General features: G+C 37.5%; 1 protein-coding gene across 2 annotated transcripts in view; it reads right to left on the bottom strand.

The window, feature by feature from the left end:
• Positions 1-20,519, bottom strand: part of LOC128701343 (V-type proton ATPase 116 kDa subunit a 1) — a 68,582-nt gene that overhangs the window by 31,325 nt on the left and 16,738 nt on the right. For both annotated transcript variants that reach the window (XM_070100313.1, XM_070100312.1), the window contains exons 5-12: positions 18,180-18,306; positions 17,068-17,244; positions 15,510-15,722; positions 14,786-14,936; positions 6,436-6,575; positions 4,049-4,294; positions 3,676-3,785; positions 2,200-2,407 (exon numbers count right to left, since the gene is read on the bottom strand). In XM_070100313.1, coding sequence (XP_069956414.1) covers positions 2,200-2,407; positions 3,676-3,785; positions 4,049-4,294; positions 6,436-6,575; positions 14,786-14,936; positions 15,510-15,722; positions 17,068-17,244; positions 18,180-18,306 — 1,372 coding nt within the window. The remainder of the gene's footprint in view (positions 1-2,199; positions 2,408-3,675; positions 3,786-4,048; positions 4,295-6,435; positions 6,576-14,785; positions 14,937-15,509; positions 15,723-17,067; positions 17,245-18,179; positions 18,307-20,519) is intronic.

Raw genomic sequence — 20,519 nt, forward strand, 5'->3', positions numbered from 1 at the left:
CAAAAACAATCACCAGTACAAGCTGATCAGAAACATTCACCAGCACAAACTGATCAGAAACAATCACCAGCACAAGCTGATCAAAAACAATCACCAGTACAAGCTGATCAGAAACAATCACCAGCACAAGCTGATCAGAAACAATTCACAAGCACAAGCTGATCAGAAAACAATCACCAGTACAAGCTGATCAGAAACATTCACCAGCACAAGCTGATCAGAAACAATCACCAGTACAAGCTGATCAGAAACAATCACCAGTACAAGCTGATCAGAAACATTCACAAGCACAAGCTGATCAGAAAACAATCACCAGTACAAGCTGATCAGAAACATTCACCAGCACAAGCTGATCAGAAACATTCACCAGCACAAGCTGATCAGAAACATTCACCAGCACAAGCTGATCAGAAACATTCACCAGCACAAGCTGATCAGAAAACAATCACCAGTACAAGCTGATCAGAAACATTCACCAGCACAAGCTGATCAGAAACATTCACCAGCACAAGCTGATCAGAAACATTCACCAGCACAAGCTGATCAAAAACAATCACCAGTACAAGCTGATCAAAAACAATCACCAGTACAAGCTGATCAGAAACATTCACCAGCACAAGCTGATCAAAAACAATCACCAGTACAAGCTGATCAGAAACATTCACCAGCACAAGCTGGATCTTGGTCACTCCAAATATGACTAATACAGTAACCATATTTTAGTGTTAGGTAAAAGGACACAGGTGCAACTAATGTGACATTTTATTGTGGCAACGTTTCACTCTCCAGGAGCTTTGTCAAGCCATAACAGCTTGATAAAGTTCATGGAGAGCGAAACGTTACCACAATAAAATGTCACATTAGTTGCACTTGTGTCATTTTACCTAACATACAAGGTGTTTCAAAATGATGGACCCAATTTCAATTGAAATTGGGTTCATTGTTTTAAAACAATGTACTTTTGGTAATTCTACCAACAATAATACACATATCCTAGTGACTGCATTTTGTATCTTTATCCACTATTTGTCAGTACAGTCACCTCTCTTTATTAAGCTCCTCTGAACAGTGTTATAATCATAACCATAGTTTTTAAAGGGGTGGAGGGGTAAGCCGGTGGAAGGCTCGGTCAGATGACCGAAAGCTCCAGCTGTAGGTCATCATATGACTAAAACCCACGTGAATTAACACTTTTTTGTTTCCTGACAAACCTAACCTAACCTAATAGTGTGATGTTTTGTAAATGTGATCAAAAGAGAACATCCATAGCTGAGTACAGCCTCTCCTCGCTTAACGACAGAGTTCCATTCTTAAGACCACGTTGTTAAACGGATTCATCGTAAGTGAGGAGCATACTATAATAGTAGTGTGTTTGTGTCAACCATCTTTGATATTGTTTTAATGTTACCTTTGCACCATTTATAACATTTCTGGTATATTTTTAAATGTTTATACAGTAGTGTACTGTATATTGAAATAAACAGAATAGAGGAAATCAGCTCTAATATACATTATTTAGGTATGAATATTGGTCAGAGAGCCCGTTGTAAGTCCAAGGCATTGGTAAACGAGTACGTTGCTAAGTGAGGAGAGGCTGTAGTGTGTAGAAAGACCTTCAGAGTACAAAATACTATTGAATCCTGGATACTCTTTTTCATTTGCATTTGCAAAAAATTGCACTATATATATAAAATAGCTTTACAAGAGAGTTTTATCGCATACCTTTATATTATTATGTATTGATAACATCACATAACTTTAGTGTGGATGTCAGTGTCATGTGCTCCAAAATAATCAAAAGATGAATAATTTTATAATACTCTTGCAACCTCTTGTTAATAGAAATTTTAAACTACATTTGATATACTGTACTGTGCAATAATTACACCGACCAACATATGAACATACTCACATGCTCGTATGTAACTCGTAACACTTCATAATCAGTGGACTATTTTTTTATATTAAAGTCACATTAATTTCAACTATATTTTTTTTGAAACAAGATCTGTAAAATAATTTGTGTGAATATTATCTCATCCAAAATACTGAGAGCACTAAACAGCCCAATAGTAATAATAATAATAATAATTGTTCCAGATATGGTATTGTTACTTTTTATTACTATTATTATCATCATCTTCATATAAATATTACAACAAAAGTCTTAAAAATAATAGATCTTTTAGTGACACTTACTTCATCTTTTTTAAATAAAACCATGTTGATGAATGTGATGAGGACAGCTGGGGCACAGCCAGCTTTATGGATAAAATCAAAAGCCGGCCCACATCCATAATGTATCCACTTGTGAAATATCAAGATGCAAAGGTAGCCAAAGAGACCAATCAGGAAGATAATCTGAGGGATGAACTCAAACACCAGACTCACGTAGTTCCTGAAGAAACTGAAATAAAATATGACTGGTTAAAATAGAGCTGCTGTCTACTTGGAGAGGGTTTCGGGGGTTATTGCCCTTGCAGCCCGGTCTGTGATCAGGTCTCACGGTGGATAATGGCCTGATGAACCAGACTGTTACTGCTTACACATTGTCAAGATTCTCTCCTAGTGTTCCCAGAGACAATAAATGTATACCATAGGCAAGATAATCAAGGGCCTTCTATTGAATGTCATCTGTTTTTTTTTTTAAAAACTATGCACATTGTGAGAGTAAATTATTATTATTATTTTTTTCAATGAACTGGCTGTATCTCAGCCTCCCTGGGATACAGCCTCACTTGGATACAGAAGGGGTTACTAGCCCCTTGCTCCCAGCATTTTAGTCACCTCTTACGACATGCATGGCTTACGAAGGAAAAATTCTTTTACACTTCCCCATGGAGATTATTATTATTATTCATTGGCCATCTCCTGCAAAGGTATGGTGACCCAAAGAAGAAATCACATTCACCATTATTAATCATTATTATTATTTTAACACACTGACTGTTTCCCACTGAGGTAGGATGACCAAAACAGAAATACTTTCACCATCTATCGCACTATCACTGTCTTGCCAGATGCATGCAGATATGACAGTTTAGATGCTGCTCCAAACAGCAAATATCCCAAACCCCTCCTTTAGCATGCAGGCACTGTACTTCCCACCTCTAGGACTCACATGTGTCGCACACTGTCTCTCCTCATTGCCGAGGTGTATCACACAGCCAGACTGTTTATAGAGATAAGAGGCTGCACTTAAGTGCTTTTCCTCTGTGAAGGAACCTGCGATTTACTAATACATACTTATGCCAGATGTTAGTCGGCAAACTGACAGTTATATGAAGGTCAGAGTGATTCACCTTGAATGATCAAGCTGATGGCAGAGACAGATACACTTTTCATATTATGCAGATGACACATCATCAGTGTACACTTAAAACTAAAATACGGAACTTGAATATAAATAGTCTTAGAATTTTCAAGAGTGGTAATGCATTAGAAAGCTAAAAAATCACTGCAGAATACTTTCAGTCCCAATAGTTTCAGATGCAGTAGAAGTGGTAATATTGTGCACTACATAAATATTTAACCCAAACCCAGTATGTTGTTCAGCAAATATGGCATTAATCTTCATCGCTGGCTGGAACACTATCAATACCCAAGTGAGATTCACAATATACTGTCTAGTAAATAATGCATCAATATTTACTAACTGAAATTATCAATACTCACAGGTGATTCACAAGAGAAAGCATAACCCCAAAGATCATTTGCACAACTCCGATGATGATAGAAATTTTCATTTTATAGCTGTTCTGGAAGGCAATCTTATTCACTGCAATCTGACAACACACACAAAAAAAGACAAAATAAAACATCATCTTCTGTTCTGAAGTCCAAAAGGAAATAAATTAGTCAATACAATTCCAATACATTACAACTTTATTTTTTCTGAAGTATACAAAATGTAGTTTAAAATATTGTTAAGCACAAAAGAAAGCCACTAACATGCTGTACCCACTTAGTATTTTCATACCCCTTAGGAAAAAAGAAAATTGTCTTGTAAAAACTGAAAAACAATAACTCATTATTAATTAATACTAACCTGCCATATGGGGTCAAATCCAAATGGATACGGTGTCTGATCGTATTCCTTCTCATACAGTGGATTCAGAGTGACCTCTTCCACATATGATAGGTAATGGACTGTAGCATTTTCACCCATGTGCCAAGACGATCCAAATATATTGAATGACTTTGAGAATATGTCGTTGTAGATGATGCCAGTGTAGACGGAGAAAAAACCCATCATTAGCAGGATATAGCGCCCGCCGAAGAAAATATTCCAGATCTGAGAGAAGTAACAGAATCATAAATATATTCACTACTCAAAGAAAAAATACAAAAAAAAAAAAAAAAAAAAATGACTCAAGCTCTTGAAAGTAATTCTGAGGCTCTGGAAAGCTACTTCCAGGCTCTGGAAAGCTACTTCCAGGCTCTGGGAAGCTACTCCCAGTACAATTCCTGTCCAGACCCCTTGAGATTAATATTGGTATCAGTGTCCACTTTTAAAAAAAAAACATCTGAAATGGTAGAGAATCTTTTTCTGGAAGCAATGATACCAAAAGTACGAAATTTGATGCAAAACTTATGGACTTACACAACAACAAAGTTGGTGGTCTTAGAGCAATTTATGAATTGGCACTTTCACTCAAGTCCTATTTCTAGACAATTCCATTACTCCACTCAGCTAAATTCTTAACTACTACTTTGCTAGTATGCCTTCCATTCTACTGACTGAGCAAAAGAAACTGCCCATTCAACTACTCCATAAGGTGCACAGAAATTGGTAGCTTGACCAATTTTACCCAAAAAATAAAAAAATACCAATTAAAAAAAAAAGTTAAAAATAAGTAATCTAGACATTCCTGGCATTATTATAACATTTCCTCTGTTCATTAATCATACCCCCAGGCCTCTCCTATATTATACTTGCCTTCTCTTTTGAATTCTTAATCACACACAAATAGATGGTTTGCTCTTATTTCTCAAATAATAACATATAACCAGGAATGACTGGTTAGAGATCATCTATAAAGAGATGCACATAAAGTATTAAAATCTAATGTATGCGCCCTCTAAAGTGCAGATTAATCCTTATAGATAGCATCTATATTTTATTAATAAAACTTGCACTGTGAATTCTAAATACAGTCAGTGGTTTTCAATTACAGTAGACCCTTGGTTATTGGCCATTCTGGATATCGGCCAATTTGGATTTCGACCGCTTTTTTGGCCAAAATTCTATCCCAGATTTCAGCCGTCAGCTCTGAAATCGGCTGTATGGGATGCGTCCATCCCATCACTCCACCACTTTCGTGAATCAGTTTGGCTATGTCTCTCAGAGAGTGAGGAAGACTGTGCATTCATCCAAACATTTTGCTATAATCCACTGTTTTTCTGGGTGTTTATTGAGTGCAACTGCAAAATAAGCCACTATGGGCCCAAAGAAAGTTCCTAGTAAAGTTCCTTTGGTAAAGAAAGTGAGAAACACGATGGAATTAAAAAAAGTTTTGTGGAGAAATATCACCCTGACCAAGCTGAAACAAGCCATATCTGCAACATATTCAGTGACAAAACCTTGTCCCACTTCAGGCAAATCTTAAAGAGACACCAGAAATAGACCTCTCTGGACAGTTTTTTTGTGACAGGGGTACAGTGACTCTCAAGCTGGTCCTAGTGGCATTAAAAGAAAAAGAAGGGAAGTAACCCCAGAGAGGCTTTGATACCCGAAGGCCTTATGGAGGGGGATTTCCCTTCCAAACAATAATCAGTCCTCCCTCTCTCCTCCCTGTCTTCCATAAGCCAACAAGAGTCTTCAATAACGGTATGTAATAGTGATTTAGATGTTCATTTATTTATTTTATTCAGTTCTCATTGTTTCGTGTATGTAAAACTGTAGTTAATCTTTAAAAAATATTTTTTTTGTTAATATTTTTGGGTGTCTGGAACGGATTAATTGTAAGTATTTACATTAATTCTTATGGGAAATATTATTTCGTTTTTTGGCCTTTTCGGATTTAGGCTGACCTTCTGGAACGGATTACAGCCGATAACCGAGGGTCCACTATATACCCATTCTTCATATATTTAGACTTCATACAATAAATATTTTCACTCACTATAAGGACAAAAAATATTTTAACGTAAGTAATGTGTGTATTGTATATGCATTTTTTAGGCCTAGTTCTACCGAATACCTAATATATGAAAATGTAAATATGTTATTAGGCTTTTATATGCATTTGAAAGTGAGAAAAGGCTATGTTTCACTGTACAGCAATTTTTGCTTTACAGCAGTAACCCAGTAGCCTGGAACGTAACTTGCTGTATAAGCGGGGCCCTACAGTAGCTCAGAACCTAACCTGCTGTATAAGCGGAGCCCTCCTGTACTGAGGGAGGCAGTGACAATACCACCTCGGTACTACTCACCTCACCGCTCATCTTGGAAGCTATAAGGGCCTTCTCTCTCAAAACCATCCATAGGGCAAACAACAGCATAATCAGTCCATGGCCAGCATCACCAAACATCACAGCAAACAAGAATGGGAAGCTTGTTGTTGTGTACAGCGCTATTGATAAAAGCAAGAATAACAGCATTATAACTTGTTCTAAATTAATGGTGGCCCAGGATGGACCAAAATGTCAGATAAAGTTTCCTCTCTAAACTGCAGGTTAGCTGTGAATTGTTCCAGCCAAAGTACTGTCACCAAGCAAAAGTTACAGTACCAGAGTCAGAAATAAAGGAAGCCAGGTTACTAGGATCCCATGATAGAAAAAGTGTTATGCTTAGATTCCACTCACATGACATGAAAAAAAGACTTAATTATTGCATCTATTAAAGTAAAGAAAGATGTATACATAAACGAGTGTCTTAATAAAAAACGTCAGAACCTCCTGTATAGAGTCAGAAAACTCAAGCGAGAGAATAATGACACAATACACCAATGCTTCACGCGGGATGGGAAAATTCTAGTTAGGAAAACAAATGTAGGTCAACTGTACACAATCACGAACGAGAATGATCTATTACGATTTCTCAGGGATACTAATCTTACAGAGAATAACTAAACGATGTCCAACCTAAAAGCCTACATAGCGTTGTGTATGTTTTGCTCCATTATTGTTCAAATTTCGTAGTACAATCTCTTAGTAATTAAATAATCAACTTCCTCATTTTGTGATTTTACTAGTAAGCATAAGTCACCTTATGTAATTTTCTTATTTAATATTGTTTGCTTAAATATTAGCTGAATTGATACTTTCTCTGTCCATATTACTACCTCATATTTTTTTTAAATACTATCAATTGATATTACTTACTAAAATTAATAATTATCATTTTTACTATAATTTCAATTTACTCTTAACATTTTTGACATTTAATAACCATTACTTGTCTAATTACCTTTACCTGTTTTAATACCACATTTACTATCTTAGAGTACGTACTCTTAATTACCTTGTACTGCCATATAACCTCTAGTATAACTACCAGTGCAATACTGAATGAAATAAACATTACTTTTTCACTTTTTTTGTAATCATTATTACTTACTAAAATTTCATTAAACACCATATTTACTACCAGTCAATTTTACTTTTGTACATTAAACATTATTTTATACTTCCCATAACATTTTGTTGCCAAATTTTCAAGTTTGTATATTCAACTCCAACCTTTATATTATCCTTTGTACCTGTGTACCTGTCTACCATCTTACTATCATATTATAACCAAGTCATTGCCACTGTTATTTTTTACTTATTATTCTTTTGGTACTTTAATTTGTGAATTTTATTTTGTCAATTTAAATCTAGTTATACTCGTGATCTTGTCAACAACCTATACCAGACCCTAGTGCAATTGCAAGTACCATTTCAATTTGTATTTTTATATTATAAGTTTATATTATAAGTCCTACTCTAAGATTGTTTTCATATCTTAATGACTATATTGTGTGTGCAATTAGTGTACATGTATATTTCAATTATATTATTGTTCAAGGCCCTTAACTATCTTTTGCTAACTAGTACCAACTACCTCATATATATTTTTTTTTTTACTTTTTTTATTCTTTTGCTACCTTGACTTGTATATTTTATCTTGTCAATTTAAATCTAGTTATACTCTAATTCTTGTAAACAACTTATATAACACCTTAGTGCAATTACAACAGAGTCTTGTGCCTTTTTTATATCATTAGATTAAACTCAGTTGTACTATAGCTCATTCTAGCTCAATACATAGACTATACCAAAGTCATTATATTAGACCTTAGTGCAATTACAAGTGAGAGTCTTGTACTATTTTTAATTTGTATTTTTTTATTATTAGTTTATACCTAGTTGTACTTTAGCTCATTCCAGCACAACACATAGACAACACCAACTCCATTATGTGTATTAGTGACTATACTCTATATGACCAAAATGCTTTAGCTATATACTTGTCCAAACTTCCCACCACTACAGATATCAGTACTAGAACTCAACACACAACTCAGGATATAAATAATCATAATTTAAACCTAGAAGATGATTGATCACGTTGACCCTGATCTAAACCTCCATAATCTGACACACAATCAAAACCTATTGGAAAGTAACTGCCTTTACTACACAGCATCACAAGCCAGCACTATCCTAAACAATGCTAAAAGTCTATCAGTACTTAACTACAACATCAGGTCCTTAAGCAAACACTATGATGACCTCCTGGCACTCCTTGAATCACTAAAGACACCCCTCTCGTGCATTATTCTTACTGAGACCTGGCTTAAGCAGGACACAATAGATATCTACCCTCTACCAGGATACACAGCAATCCACAACTGCAGAACAAACCAAGTTGGGGGTGGTATTGCAATCTATTACTCTAACCAATTATCTTGTATTAGTACCACTTGCTTTAGTGATGAATATGGAGAATACATTTTTGCTAATTTTACTGTAAAAAACCTTAAGATGCCTATAACAATCGGTGCCATTTACCGGATACCCCACACAAACATCCCAAATTTCAGTGAGAAATTAAAGGCATTAATAACAAACAGACAAATGAATAAGCACCACCTTCTCTTAGCTGGAGACTTCAACATCAACCTTGGCCTACTAGATGATCAGCCTGTAACTGATTTCATCAACAATATGAACAACACACTTCTCATACCAACAATAACTAAACCAACCAGGCTCACTGAAACAAGTGCAACCATAATAGACCACATATGGACCAATATACTAGCCCCCCTTAAATCAGGGATAATCACAGATAGCAGTACAGACCACTACCCTACCTTCCTCTTGACAAACATTAGTAAACCACCACTTGAATACAACAAAGTTTCATTTAGACTCCATGACGAGGCCTCAATAAGGAAGTTCACAGCTGACCTAGAGACTGTTGACTGGCCCACAGAATTCTCCAAGGCCAATGGTATTGATGACTGGACAGACATTTTTCTTAACAAATTACTTAGACTATACAACAAACATTGTCCTATAAAAACGAAACAGATCACAAACAAACGGCTTGGTTGCCCATGGCTAACCAGCACCATTCTGAAATCCACTGATAAGAAACACCAATATGAAAAGCAATATAGACAGGGCTTAATACACAAAGATATTCTTAAACACTATTCATCAGTCCTCACCAAAGTAATAAAGAAAGCCAAACAACTATACTACTCCAGCAGATTCACTGACACAAGAGGAGATGAAAAAAAGACCTGGAAAACACTCTCTCAGATTCTGGGGACCCACAAACTGAAAAAAAACAAGAATATTGTCCTAACTAAACCTAATGAAACACCACTGCATCCCACTGACACAGCTAACAAGATAAACGACTTCTTCTCAACCATAGGATCTAATCTCGCCAATAAAATCCCACGTACCAATGCCCATGCCGGGGACTACCTAGATGGGAATTTCCCAAATTCCTTCTATCCTGCACCAACTGAGCCCACGGAAGTCACCGAAATTATAAAGTCACTCAAAAATAACTCAGGGAATCTGTCTCATGTCCCACCATTATTGTACAAGCGAGTGGCCCATGTCCTTTCGCATGCTATCTCATTACTTTTTAACAAGTCACTAGAAACTAGCACCTTCCCGAAACTACTCAACACGGCAAGGGTTACACCAATACATAAAGGTGGTGACCCTACAGATTTAAACAACTATAGGCCAATATCAAACTTACCATTGCTATCCAAAATCTTTGAGAAACTCGTGCACAGGAGACTATATTCATTTATAACGGCACAAAACGTACTCAACCCCTGCCAATTTGGATTCAGGAAAAATAAAAGCACTAACGATGCAATCATAAAAATGCTAGATCTGCTTTACACAGCATTGGAAAATAAGGAATATCCACTAGGAATTTTTATTGACCTAAGAAAAGCTTTTGACACAGTAGACCACGGCATCCTACTCCACAAACTTGACCATTATGGTATAAGAGGCCATGCGCTTGCATATTTCAAATCTTATCTTACTAATAGGAATCAGTATGTCACCATTGAAGACACAGCATCAACAACATGGCCACTTGATACTGGAGTTCCACAGGGAAGTGTCCTTGGTCCCCTGCTCTTCCTCATATACATCAATGATCTTCCAAATGTATCTCAACACCTGAACCCCATTCTTTTTGCTGACGACACGACTTATGTCATCTCTCACCCTAATCTTGCCACCCTCAACACCATTGTTAACGAGGAGCTGATAAAATATCGACTTGGATGACAGCCAATAAACTTACGCTTAACACTGACAAAACCTACTACATTATGTTTGGTAGCAGAGCAGGAGATGCACAAATTAACATTAAGATCGACAACACTCTAATTACCAGACATAATGAGGGTAAATTCCTAGGCCTATACCTCGACAACAACCTGAATTTCAGCACCCATATCCAACACATAACCAAAAAAGTATCCAAAACGGTTGGGATCCTCTCCAAGATACAATACTACGTGCTGCAAACTGCCCTTCTCACACTATACCATTCGCTTATATATCCATACCTCACCTATGCTATCTGTGCTTGGGATTCAACTGCAGCAACACACCTAAAGCCAATAATAACCCAACAAAAAGCCGCAGTAAGAATAATCACTAAATCCCATCCCTGGCAACACACCCCCCCACTCTTCATAGATCTAAACTTACTCCCTGTTCAGTACATCCACACTTACTACTGTGCAATCTACATCTACAGGACCTTAAATTCCAATATTAACCTTGACCTAAAACGCTTTCTTGATAGTTGTGACAGAACCCACAGGCATAACACCAGACACAAACATCTCTATGACATTCCCCGTGTCCGACTAAACCTTTACAAAAATTCAATGTATGTCAAAGGCCCTAAAATCTGGAACACCCTACCTGAAAACTCTAGAACTGCAGACACATTCATCACCTTCAAAACTACCATCAGAAAACATCTTATCTCCCTGATACACCCTGTCAACTAATTACACGAATACCACCTGGTGGTTCACACTTACACTCACTCACCCATTTGACCATAAACAGAAATATCAATCTCAATCTTAAAATAATGAATCTTAACTAGTCATAAGTGATACTCCAATACTGAAACTATGTATAGTGCCAAAACAAAAGCATTCACATTGCTAAACTCACAAACTAGTATTTAGTCACTTAGCCATAATACCAACTTACCTCATAACTTTGTAATATTTTAAACTTAAGATTTAATATAAGTCTGCCCGAAATGCCTAGCCATGCTAGGTGTTCTAGTGGTACACTCTGTAATTATTATTCTACTACATGTAAACCACACAATAACCAAATTCTGTAAACTCAGCATTGAAATCCTTATAGAGAATAAACTTTGAATTGAATTGAATGTGTTCTCCATAATTTTTCTGTCAACAAATGAAAGTAAAGACAGTAGGAGATATACCGCATATTCTTTTTAATTTAACGTCAAAATAATACAAAGGCTGAAGGAACTGGCTTAGCATGGATAAGAGAAAAATAACTGAAGTAGAAACATAAACTTTAATTAAATTAAAGAAACTGGAGAGTATGTAGTGATGGTGGTATGGACAGAGTTGTGACTCAAATAAGTTAGCACAGAGAGTAAGCAATGGCTGATTTTATCATGTATCATAGTGCAATACATTTTTATTTCTTTTCAGCGGTATACAAATTTATTTTACATGTAATAAAATACTGTTTAGCACAAAAGAATGTCACTAGCTTCCTGTGCATTTTAGGCAGACTAAGCATAGTGCTCACAAACTACTTAAGACTAAACATAGGTTACTGAGTACGAGTCTTTTTTTTAGATGTTGTAAAAAAATAAGTGAGATTGCTAAGTGAACAATAGTACAATTTTAAGTATGCATTAATATAAAAGAAGCGAGGTAGCTAAATGAAGATAGTACAATAGTACTATACACTGTATAGTACCTGTGGTGAATGGCAACTAGTCAATAAACTATCAACTTTCTTATAGATGTAAGTGAGGGAACAAAATGCAGGATTGTGAAACAGGACTGTTCAACTGTGGAATGTTAATTGTTGCTATTATTAAGACCTGGTATCCCAAATATCTGAATACGTTCACCTCCTCCATACTCTCTCCCTCCAATCTGATATTCAATCTTTCATCACCTAATCTTTTTGTTATCCTCATAACCTTACTCTTTCCTGTATTCACCTTTAATTTTCTTCTTTTGCACACCCTACCAAATTCATCCACCAATCTCTGCAACTTCTCTTCAGAATCTCCCAAGAGCACAGTGTCATCAGCAAAGAGCAGCTGTGACAACTCCCACTTTGTGTTTTCTTTTTCTGTCTCATAAACACGCTAAGATAACAGGGATATCTTGCTACTCCTACTTACACTTTGGTCACACTTCACAGACACGCACATGCATATATATATATACATGCATCTAGGTTTTTCTCCTTTTTCTAAATAGCTCTTGTTCTTTTTTATTTCTTCTATTGTCCATGGGGAAGTGGAAAAGAATCTTTCCTCCGTAAGCCATGCGTGTCGTATGAGGCGACTAAAATGCCGGGAGCAATGGGCTAGTAACCCCTTCTCCTGTATACATTTACTAAAAAAGAGAAGAAGAAAAACTTTATAAAACTGGGTTGCTTAAATGTGCGTGGATGTAGTGCGGATGACAAGAAACAGATGATTGCTGATGTTATGAATGAAAAGAAGTTGGATGTCCTGGCCCTAAGCGAAACAAAGCTGAAGGGGGTAGGAGAGTTTCAGTGGGGGGAAATAAATGGGATTAAATCTGGAGTATCTGAGAGAGTTAGAGCAAAGGAAGGGGTAGCAGTAATGTTAAATGATCAGTTATGGAAGGAGAAAAGAGAATATGAATGTGTAAATTCAAGAATTATGTGGATTAAAGTAAAGGTTGGATGCGAGAAGTGGGTCATAATAAGCGTGTATGCACCTGGAGAAGAGAGGAATGCAGAGGAGAGAGAGAGATTTTGGGAGATGTTAAGTGAATGTATAGGAGCCTTTGAACCAAATGAGAGAGTAATTGTGGTAGGGGACCTGAATGCTAAAGTAGGAGAAACTTTTAGAGAGGGTGTGGTAGGTAAGTTTGGGGTGCCAGGTGTAAATGATAATGGGAGCCCTTTGATTGAACTTTGTATAGAAAGGGGTTTAGTTATAGGTAATACATATTTTAAGAAAAAGAGGATAAATAAGTATACACGATATGATGTAGGGCGAAATGACAGTAGTTTGTTGGATTATGTATTGGTAGATAAAAGACTGTTGAGTAGACTTCAGGATGTACATGTTTATAGAGGGGCCACAGATATATCAGATCACTTTCTAGTTGTAGCTACACTGAGAGTAAAAGGTAGATGGGATACAAGGAGAATAGAAGCATCAGGGAAGAGAGAGGTGAAGGTTTATAAACTAAAAGAGGAGGCAGTTAGGGTAAGATATAAACAGCTATTGGAGGATAGATGGGCTAATGAGAGCATAGGCAATGGGGTCGAAGAGGTATGGGCTAGGTTTAAAAATATAGTGTTAGAGTGTTCAGCAGAAGTTTGTGGTTACAGGAAAGTGGGTGCAGGAGGGAAGAGGAGCGATTGGTGGAATGATGATGTAAAGAGAGCAGTAAGGGAGAAAAAGTTAGCATATGAGAAGTTTTTACAAAGTAGAAGTGATGCAAGGAGGGAAGAGTATATGGAGAAAAAGAGAGAAGTTAAGAGAGTGGTGAAGCAATGTAAAAAGAGAGCAAATGAGAGAGTGGGTGAGATGTTATCAACAAATTTTGTTGAAAATAAGAAAAAGTTTTGGAGTGAGATTAACAAGTTAAGAAAGCCTAGAGAACAAATGGATTTGTCAGTTAAAAATAGGAGAGGAGAGTTATTAAATGGAGAGTTAGAGGTATTGGGAAGATGGAGGGAATATTTTGAGGAATTGTTAAATGTTGATGAAGATAGGGAAGCTGTGATTTCGTGTATAGGGCAAGGAGGAATAACATCTTGTAGGAGTGAGGAAGAGCCAGTTGTGAGTGTGGGGGAAGTTCGTGAGGCAGTAGGTAAAATGAAAGGGGGTAAGGCAGCCGGGATTGATGGGATAAAGCCACGACAAATAACTTGCCAAAATGTGTTCGACATTGGTCGATTCTATGCCAAAGCATGTAGCAATGATTCAAAAACCTAAGTGTCTTTTAGTGTTGCAGTGAGGCAGTAATATGCAGAGAATAACATTTTCAAATGTAATGAATGTGGAGAGAAGAGGACTAACCTGGGTTTATTTCCCGGTAGGTTGCTACACCATAGGCATTAACCAGGGCCTGGAAGCCATTAGTGAACTTGTTGGTTCTATGGAAGGTTGGTGGCATCATGGTGGGTTTTATGGTGTTCAGAATGGGCTGCACCGAACTCCCCGATTTCTCCTAGAAATTTTACCACGAATAAGATTTCACATATTTAAATTTAAGCACTGTTCTGAAATGTTCATGGCAGTCTTTTGCATACACTGGAAGTTAGAAATATGATTTATTTTGAAAATATCAATACTGTACTACTGAAATTGACACTAGGATATCTACTCGACTTTATAGCAGTGTAAAACAATATTTAACAGCCATAAAAAATATAAAATGAAAATGACATATCTATTAATTAAATCCAGACAGATGAAGTACTAGAAAATATTCAAATTATTCTCAGTAGACCAGAAAAAAAGTGTATACTTACTGTTCCTGGAAATGGGAAGTACAATGGCTGCACTTTAAAGGAAGGGTTTGAGATATTAGCGGTTTGGAGGGATATGTTGTGTATCTTTATACATATATGCTTCTAAACTGTTGTGTTCTGAGCACCTCTGCAAAAACAGTGATTATGTGTGAGTGAGGTGAAAGTGTTGAATGATGATGAAAGTATTTTCTTTTTGGGGATTTTCTTTCTTTTTGGGTCACCCTGCCTCGGTGGGAGACGACCGACTTGTTTAAAAAAAAAAAACTTACTGTTCCTTTACGGAGACCGTCCTGAATACGGCCCAGGTCAGAAACTGGGATCCAACATTCAGCAATGAGGCACTTGTTTGTCACATCCAGGTTCAACATGTTGAGGGCGTGATAAATGGCCTTAATCTTCCGCACCTTAATGAACCATGTACGCAAGTGTTTGGCAGCAGCAGCCAATACTCGATGCCGATGGTCAGTTGTCTGATTCAGCACCTGAGTGTTTGGGATGCTATTAAAATATTTAAACCCCTATGTGTCCCTGTATTGTTTGTAATGACTTGACAAAGCTCTTGGAAAGTGAAACATTGCCAGAATGAAATGTCGCATTAGTTACACTTGTCCTCTTGCCTAAAATATTTATTCACTTGAGATTCTGACACCATTTAAAAACACAGCAACAATTTATTTACACTTATTAAGGTACATCTTTGGGTATAATTTTTAAAAATCATTCCAGTATGAGTACAGGTCACTTTTGACTTACAACCATCAAAAGTTATACAAACCTACAATTACAAATGTCTCAAGTTACACACTTATGTACTTACATATAAGGCACTTAGAAACTAAAGTTTACATCACTTGAGATGCAGCACAAACATGTGAAACATAATCTTCCATTGTAATGTTACTATCTGTGCAAACAACTGACCTGTGAGCTGCAATACCCAGAACATAACTCATTTATAAGGAAATAACAGGCATGCAACATGTCTGTAAATAGTAACACCAACAAAACACAGTGTGTTTGTAAACTGAAACAGCAGAAGCACAACCTGTTTGTAATACAATGTGTTTGTTAAGTTGAAACACCAGGAATACAACTTGTTTCTAAATGGAACCATCAGGAACACAACTTCTTTCTAAAATGAAACACCAAGAACACAACTTCTTTCTAAGTTGAGACACCAGGAACACAACTTGTTTCTAACATGAAACACTAGGAAATCAGAAACCTGGTACTCAGATTATTTACAAACCACCACCAACAACAGGAGAGGAATTCATTCAGAAAATAGGGATGACAGACTGCTGTCTTGAAAATCTGGAGAATCCTATGCCAGGTAATTGTCTCTTGGGAGATTTCAACCTCCCAGGTGTAAAACAGAAGATGGTGGATAACAACACTGTACAAAAAATTATGCAAAGTTACAAAAATTAGGAAGGAGAAGGATGGGTGAACTTCATATATTTCAACTATAAGAGGGCATTTGATACAGTATCACAGAAAAGACTGGCACAAAAACTAGAGCTAGCATGAAAATATTTGATCCCAACAAGCACATACCATGCGACTCAAAGACTGCAAAAGAAGTTTGAATTAAGCCTACTAATAACAGGACCTACTAGAAATGAAAATAAAATGGATTTGATCTCCATAAACAATGAGGAATTAATAAGTCATGTATGGATAACCTAAGTGATAGCTAACAGGTGGGAAGGCTTAGCATTAGAGGAATAGGTGGGGGACTTTATGTAAATAAAATAAGTTAAAAATTTTAAGAACTGAAAGGTAAACATTAAGTGAAAGACAGAAGACAAAGTCTTGGGTTCTTACTACTGTAAGGTCATCAAGTCTTCCCCTGACACCTTGTCCCATTTCTTGACGTTCTTGTTGTGACTCTGGACATGGGTATGTGGTGGCACGACAGCCATCACATATCTTCTTCACTTTATTCTTCAACTTCTCACCTTGGAAGAAGATTAGGAAGACGACCTTGTGTACCTCTTCTTCCTGTTAATGATAGGTAGAGTTATCTTATATTCTACTGCTTAATTACAGTAATTTAACAAGCTGTATTACTTCTTAAGAATAAAGACAATAAAATAATCATATTAGTTCTGTATACAACCCCAGAAAACTGTTTGCATTATGAAAAACTTTAGTGGTGCAGTAAGTACAAGAAGAGATACTTTAAGTATTTGTATACAAGATCCAAGACCTTTCACATACACATACACATATATATTTCTTTAACACACTGGCTATTTCCCAACAAGGTAGGCTGACCCAAAAAAAGAAACATTTTCACCATCATTCACTCAATCACTGTCTTGCCAGACATGTGTAGTTACTACAGTTCAGATGGCCCTCCAAATTGCAAGCACTGTACTTCCCACCTCCAGGACTCAAGTCTGGCTAACTGGTTAATCCCTTCACAAAATGTTACCTTGCTCACACTTCAACAGCTTGTCAGGTCCCAAAAACCATTTGCCTCCACTCCTATTTAACACACTCACACATACCTGCTGGATGTCCAAGTCCCTTGCACATAAAACTTCCTTTACCCCATCCCTCGATCTCTACCTAGGATGACCCCTATCCCTCCTTCCCTCCACTACAGATTTATACGCTCTCCAAGTCATCTTATTTTGTTCTATCCTCTCTAATGTCCTAACCACCTCAACAACCCCTCTTCAGTCCTCTGGATAATACTTTTAACACCCCTGCACCTCCTTCTAATCTCCAAGCTACAAATTCTCTGCATAATATTCACACCACACATTGCCCTCTGACACAACATTTATACTGTACATAACCATTTTCAAGTCTCAAAAAAAGTTTACAAAGCAACATAAACATTATTAATATAAAGACTCCAAATTGCATTAAAGTGTCTCAATTTATTCCAAGTGTAAAAGTACCAAAAATTAATTTTCAAGTCTTACAGTGACAGGATCTTCCAGAGGTTCCAGAATCTCAGCTTGGCGAACAAAGACATTTCCACGGCACACCCGCCACAACATGCGCTCAAACATGGGCATACGCTCCCGTCTTGTCACACCAGCAACAAACCTTTTGGAGAAATGTTCAGTTCTAATCGTCTTCTATAATGATGTTGAATAAGAGTCACTATACATGTACCATGGATAGAAAAATTACCAGCTAACTCACAATTTGGAGAAGACTTTACATGACATTCTGGTTAGGCTAGGCAAGGTCTGTCAGGAAACAGGACAATTGTTTCCTGATGCAGGTCTCAGTTATGTGATGACCCACAGGAGGAGCTTTTGATCATCTGACCAAGGCCTTCCACTGGCTTACCCTCCATCACTTTAAAAATTATGGCTATAATTATAACCACAGACTAGCACTATTGTAGTTTAATCAAACAGATGTTCTGTCATTAACCCAGATGGTTAGTAACCCATGACAACCCAAGGAGAGACATCATTGTAAACAAAATTTTCAATTACTGTATTTTGTGGCATATGTTGCACTCCCCCCCCCCTCCAAAAAAAAAAAAAAAAAAAAAAAAAAAAAAAAAAAAAAAAAAAAAAACTTGGAAAATCATTCTGTACCTTATATCCTCAAGGTCAGGGTCAAGGGTAAACTTTGGGTTGCACTTTAGCAGTTGTTTACTAACACTATGCTACAACTGCTTGTATAATTGTCTTATATGATTGTGTGCCTTTTATGCCAGAAGATGCAGTACTGCTTGTGTTTGAATCAACTACAAACTGTTGGTATTCCCATACTACCTGGAGTTTACCTGGAGAGAGTTCCGGGGGTCAACGCCCCCGCGGCCCGGTCTGAGACCAGGCCTCCTGGTGGATCAGAGCCTGATCAACCAGGCTGTTGCTGCTGGCTGCACGCAAACCAACATACGAGCCACAGCCCGGCTGATCCGGAACTGACTTTAGGTGCTTGTCCAGTGCCAGCTTGAAGACTGCCAGGGGTCTGTTGGTAATCCCCCTTATGTGTGCTGGGAGGCAGTTGAACAGTCTCGGGCCCCTGACACTTATTGTATGGTCTCTTAACGTGCTAGTGACACCCCTGCTTTTCATTGGGGGGATGGTGCATCGTCTGCCAAGTCTTTTGCTTTCGTAATGAGTGATTTTCGTGTGCAAGTTCGGTACTAGTCCCTCTAGGATTTTCCAGGTGTATATAATCATGTATCTCTCCCTCCTGCGTTCCAGGGAATACAGGTTTAGGAACCTCAAGCGCTCCCAATAATTGAGGTGTTTTATCTCCGTTATGCGCGCCGTGAAAGTTCTCTGTACATTTTCTAGGTCGGCAATTTCACCTGCCTTGAAAGGTGCTGTTAGTGTGCAGCAATATTCCAGCCTAGATAGAACAAGTGACCTGAAGAGTGTCATCATGGGCTTGGCCTCCCTAGTTTTGAAGGTTCTCATTATCCATCCTGTCATTTTTCTAGCAGATGCGATTGATACAATGTTATGGTCCTTGAAGGTGAGATCCTCCGACATGATCACTCCCAGGTCTTTGACGTTGGTGTTTCGCTCTATTTTGTGGCCAGAATTTGTTTTGTACTCTGATGAAGATTTAATTTCCTCATGTTTACCATATCTGAGTAATTGAAATTTCTCATCGTTGAACTTCATATTGTTTTCTGCAGCCCACTGAAAGATTTGGTTGATGTCTGCCTGGAGCTTTGCAGTGTCTGCAATGGAAGACACTGTCATGCAGATTCGGGTGTCATCTGCAAAGGAAGACACGGTGCTGTGGCTGACATCCTTGTCTATGTCGGATATAAGGATGAGGAACAAGATGGGAGCGAGTACTGTGCCTTGTGGAACAGAGCTTTTCACCGTAGCTGCCTCGGACTTTACTCTGTTGACGACTACTCTCTGTGTTCTGTTAGTGAGGAAATTATAGATCCATCGACCGACTTTTCCTGTTATTCCTTTAGCACGCATTTTGTGCGCTATTACGCCATGGTCACACTTGTCGAAGGCTTTTGCAAAGTCTGTATATATTACATCTGCATTCTTTTTGTCTTCTAGTGCATTTAGGACCTTGTCGTAGTGGTCCAATAGTTGAGACAGACAGGAGCGACCTGTTCTAAACCCATGTTGCCCTGGGTTGTGTAACTGATGGGTTTCTAGATGCGTGGTGATCTTGCTTCTTAGGACCCTTTCAAAGATTTTTATGATATGGGATGTTAGTGCTATTGGTCTGTAGTTCTTTGCTGTTGCTTTACTGCCCCCTTTGTGGAGTGGGGCTATGTCTGTTGTTTTTAGTAGCTGTGGGACGACCCCCGTGTC

Source organism: Cherax quadricarinatus, chromosome 72, assembly GCF_038502225.1.
Source record: "Cherax quadricarinatus isolate ZL_2023a chromosome 72, ASM3850222v1, whole genome shotgun sequence".
Taxonomy (NCBI): Eukaryota; Metazoa; Arthropoda; class Malacostraca; order Decapoda; family Parastacidae; genus Cherax; species Cherax quadricarinatus.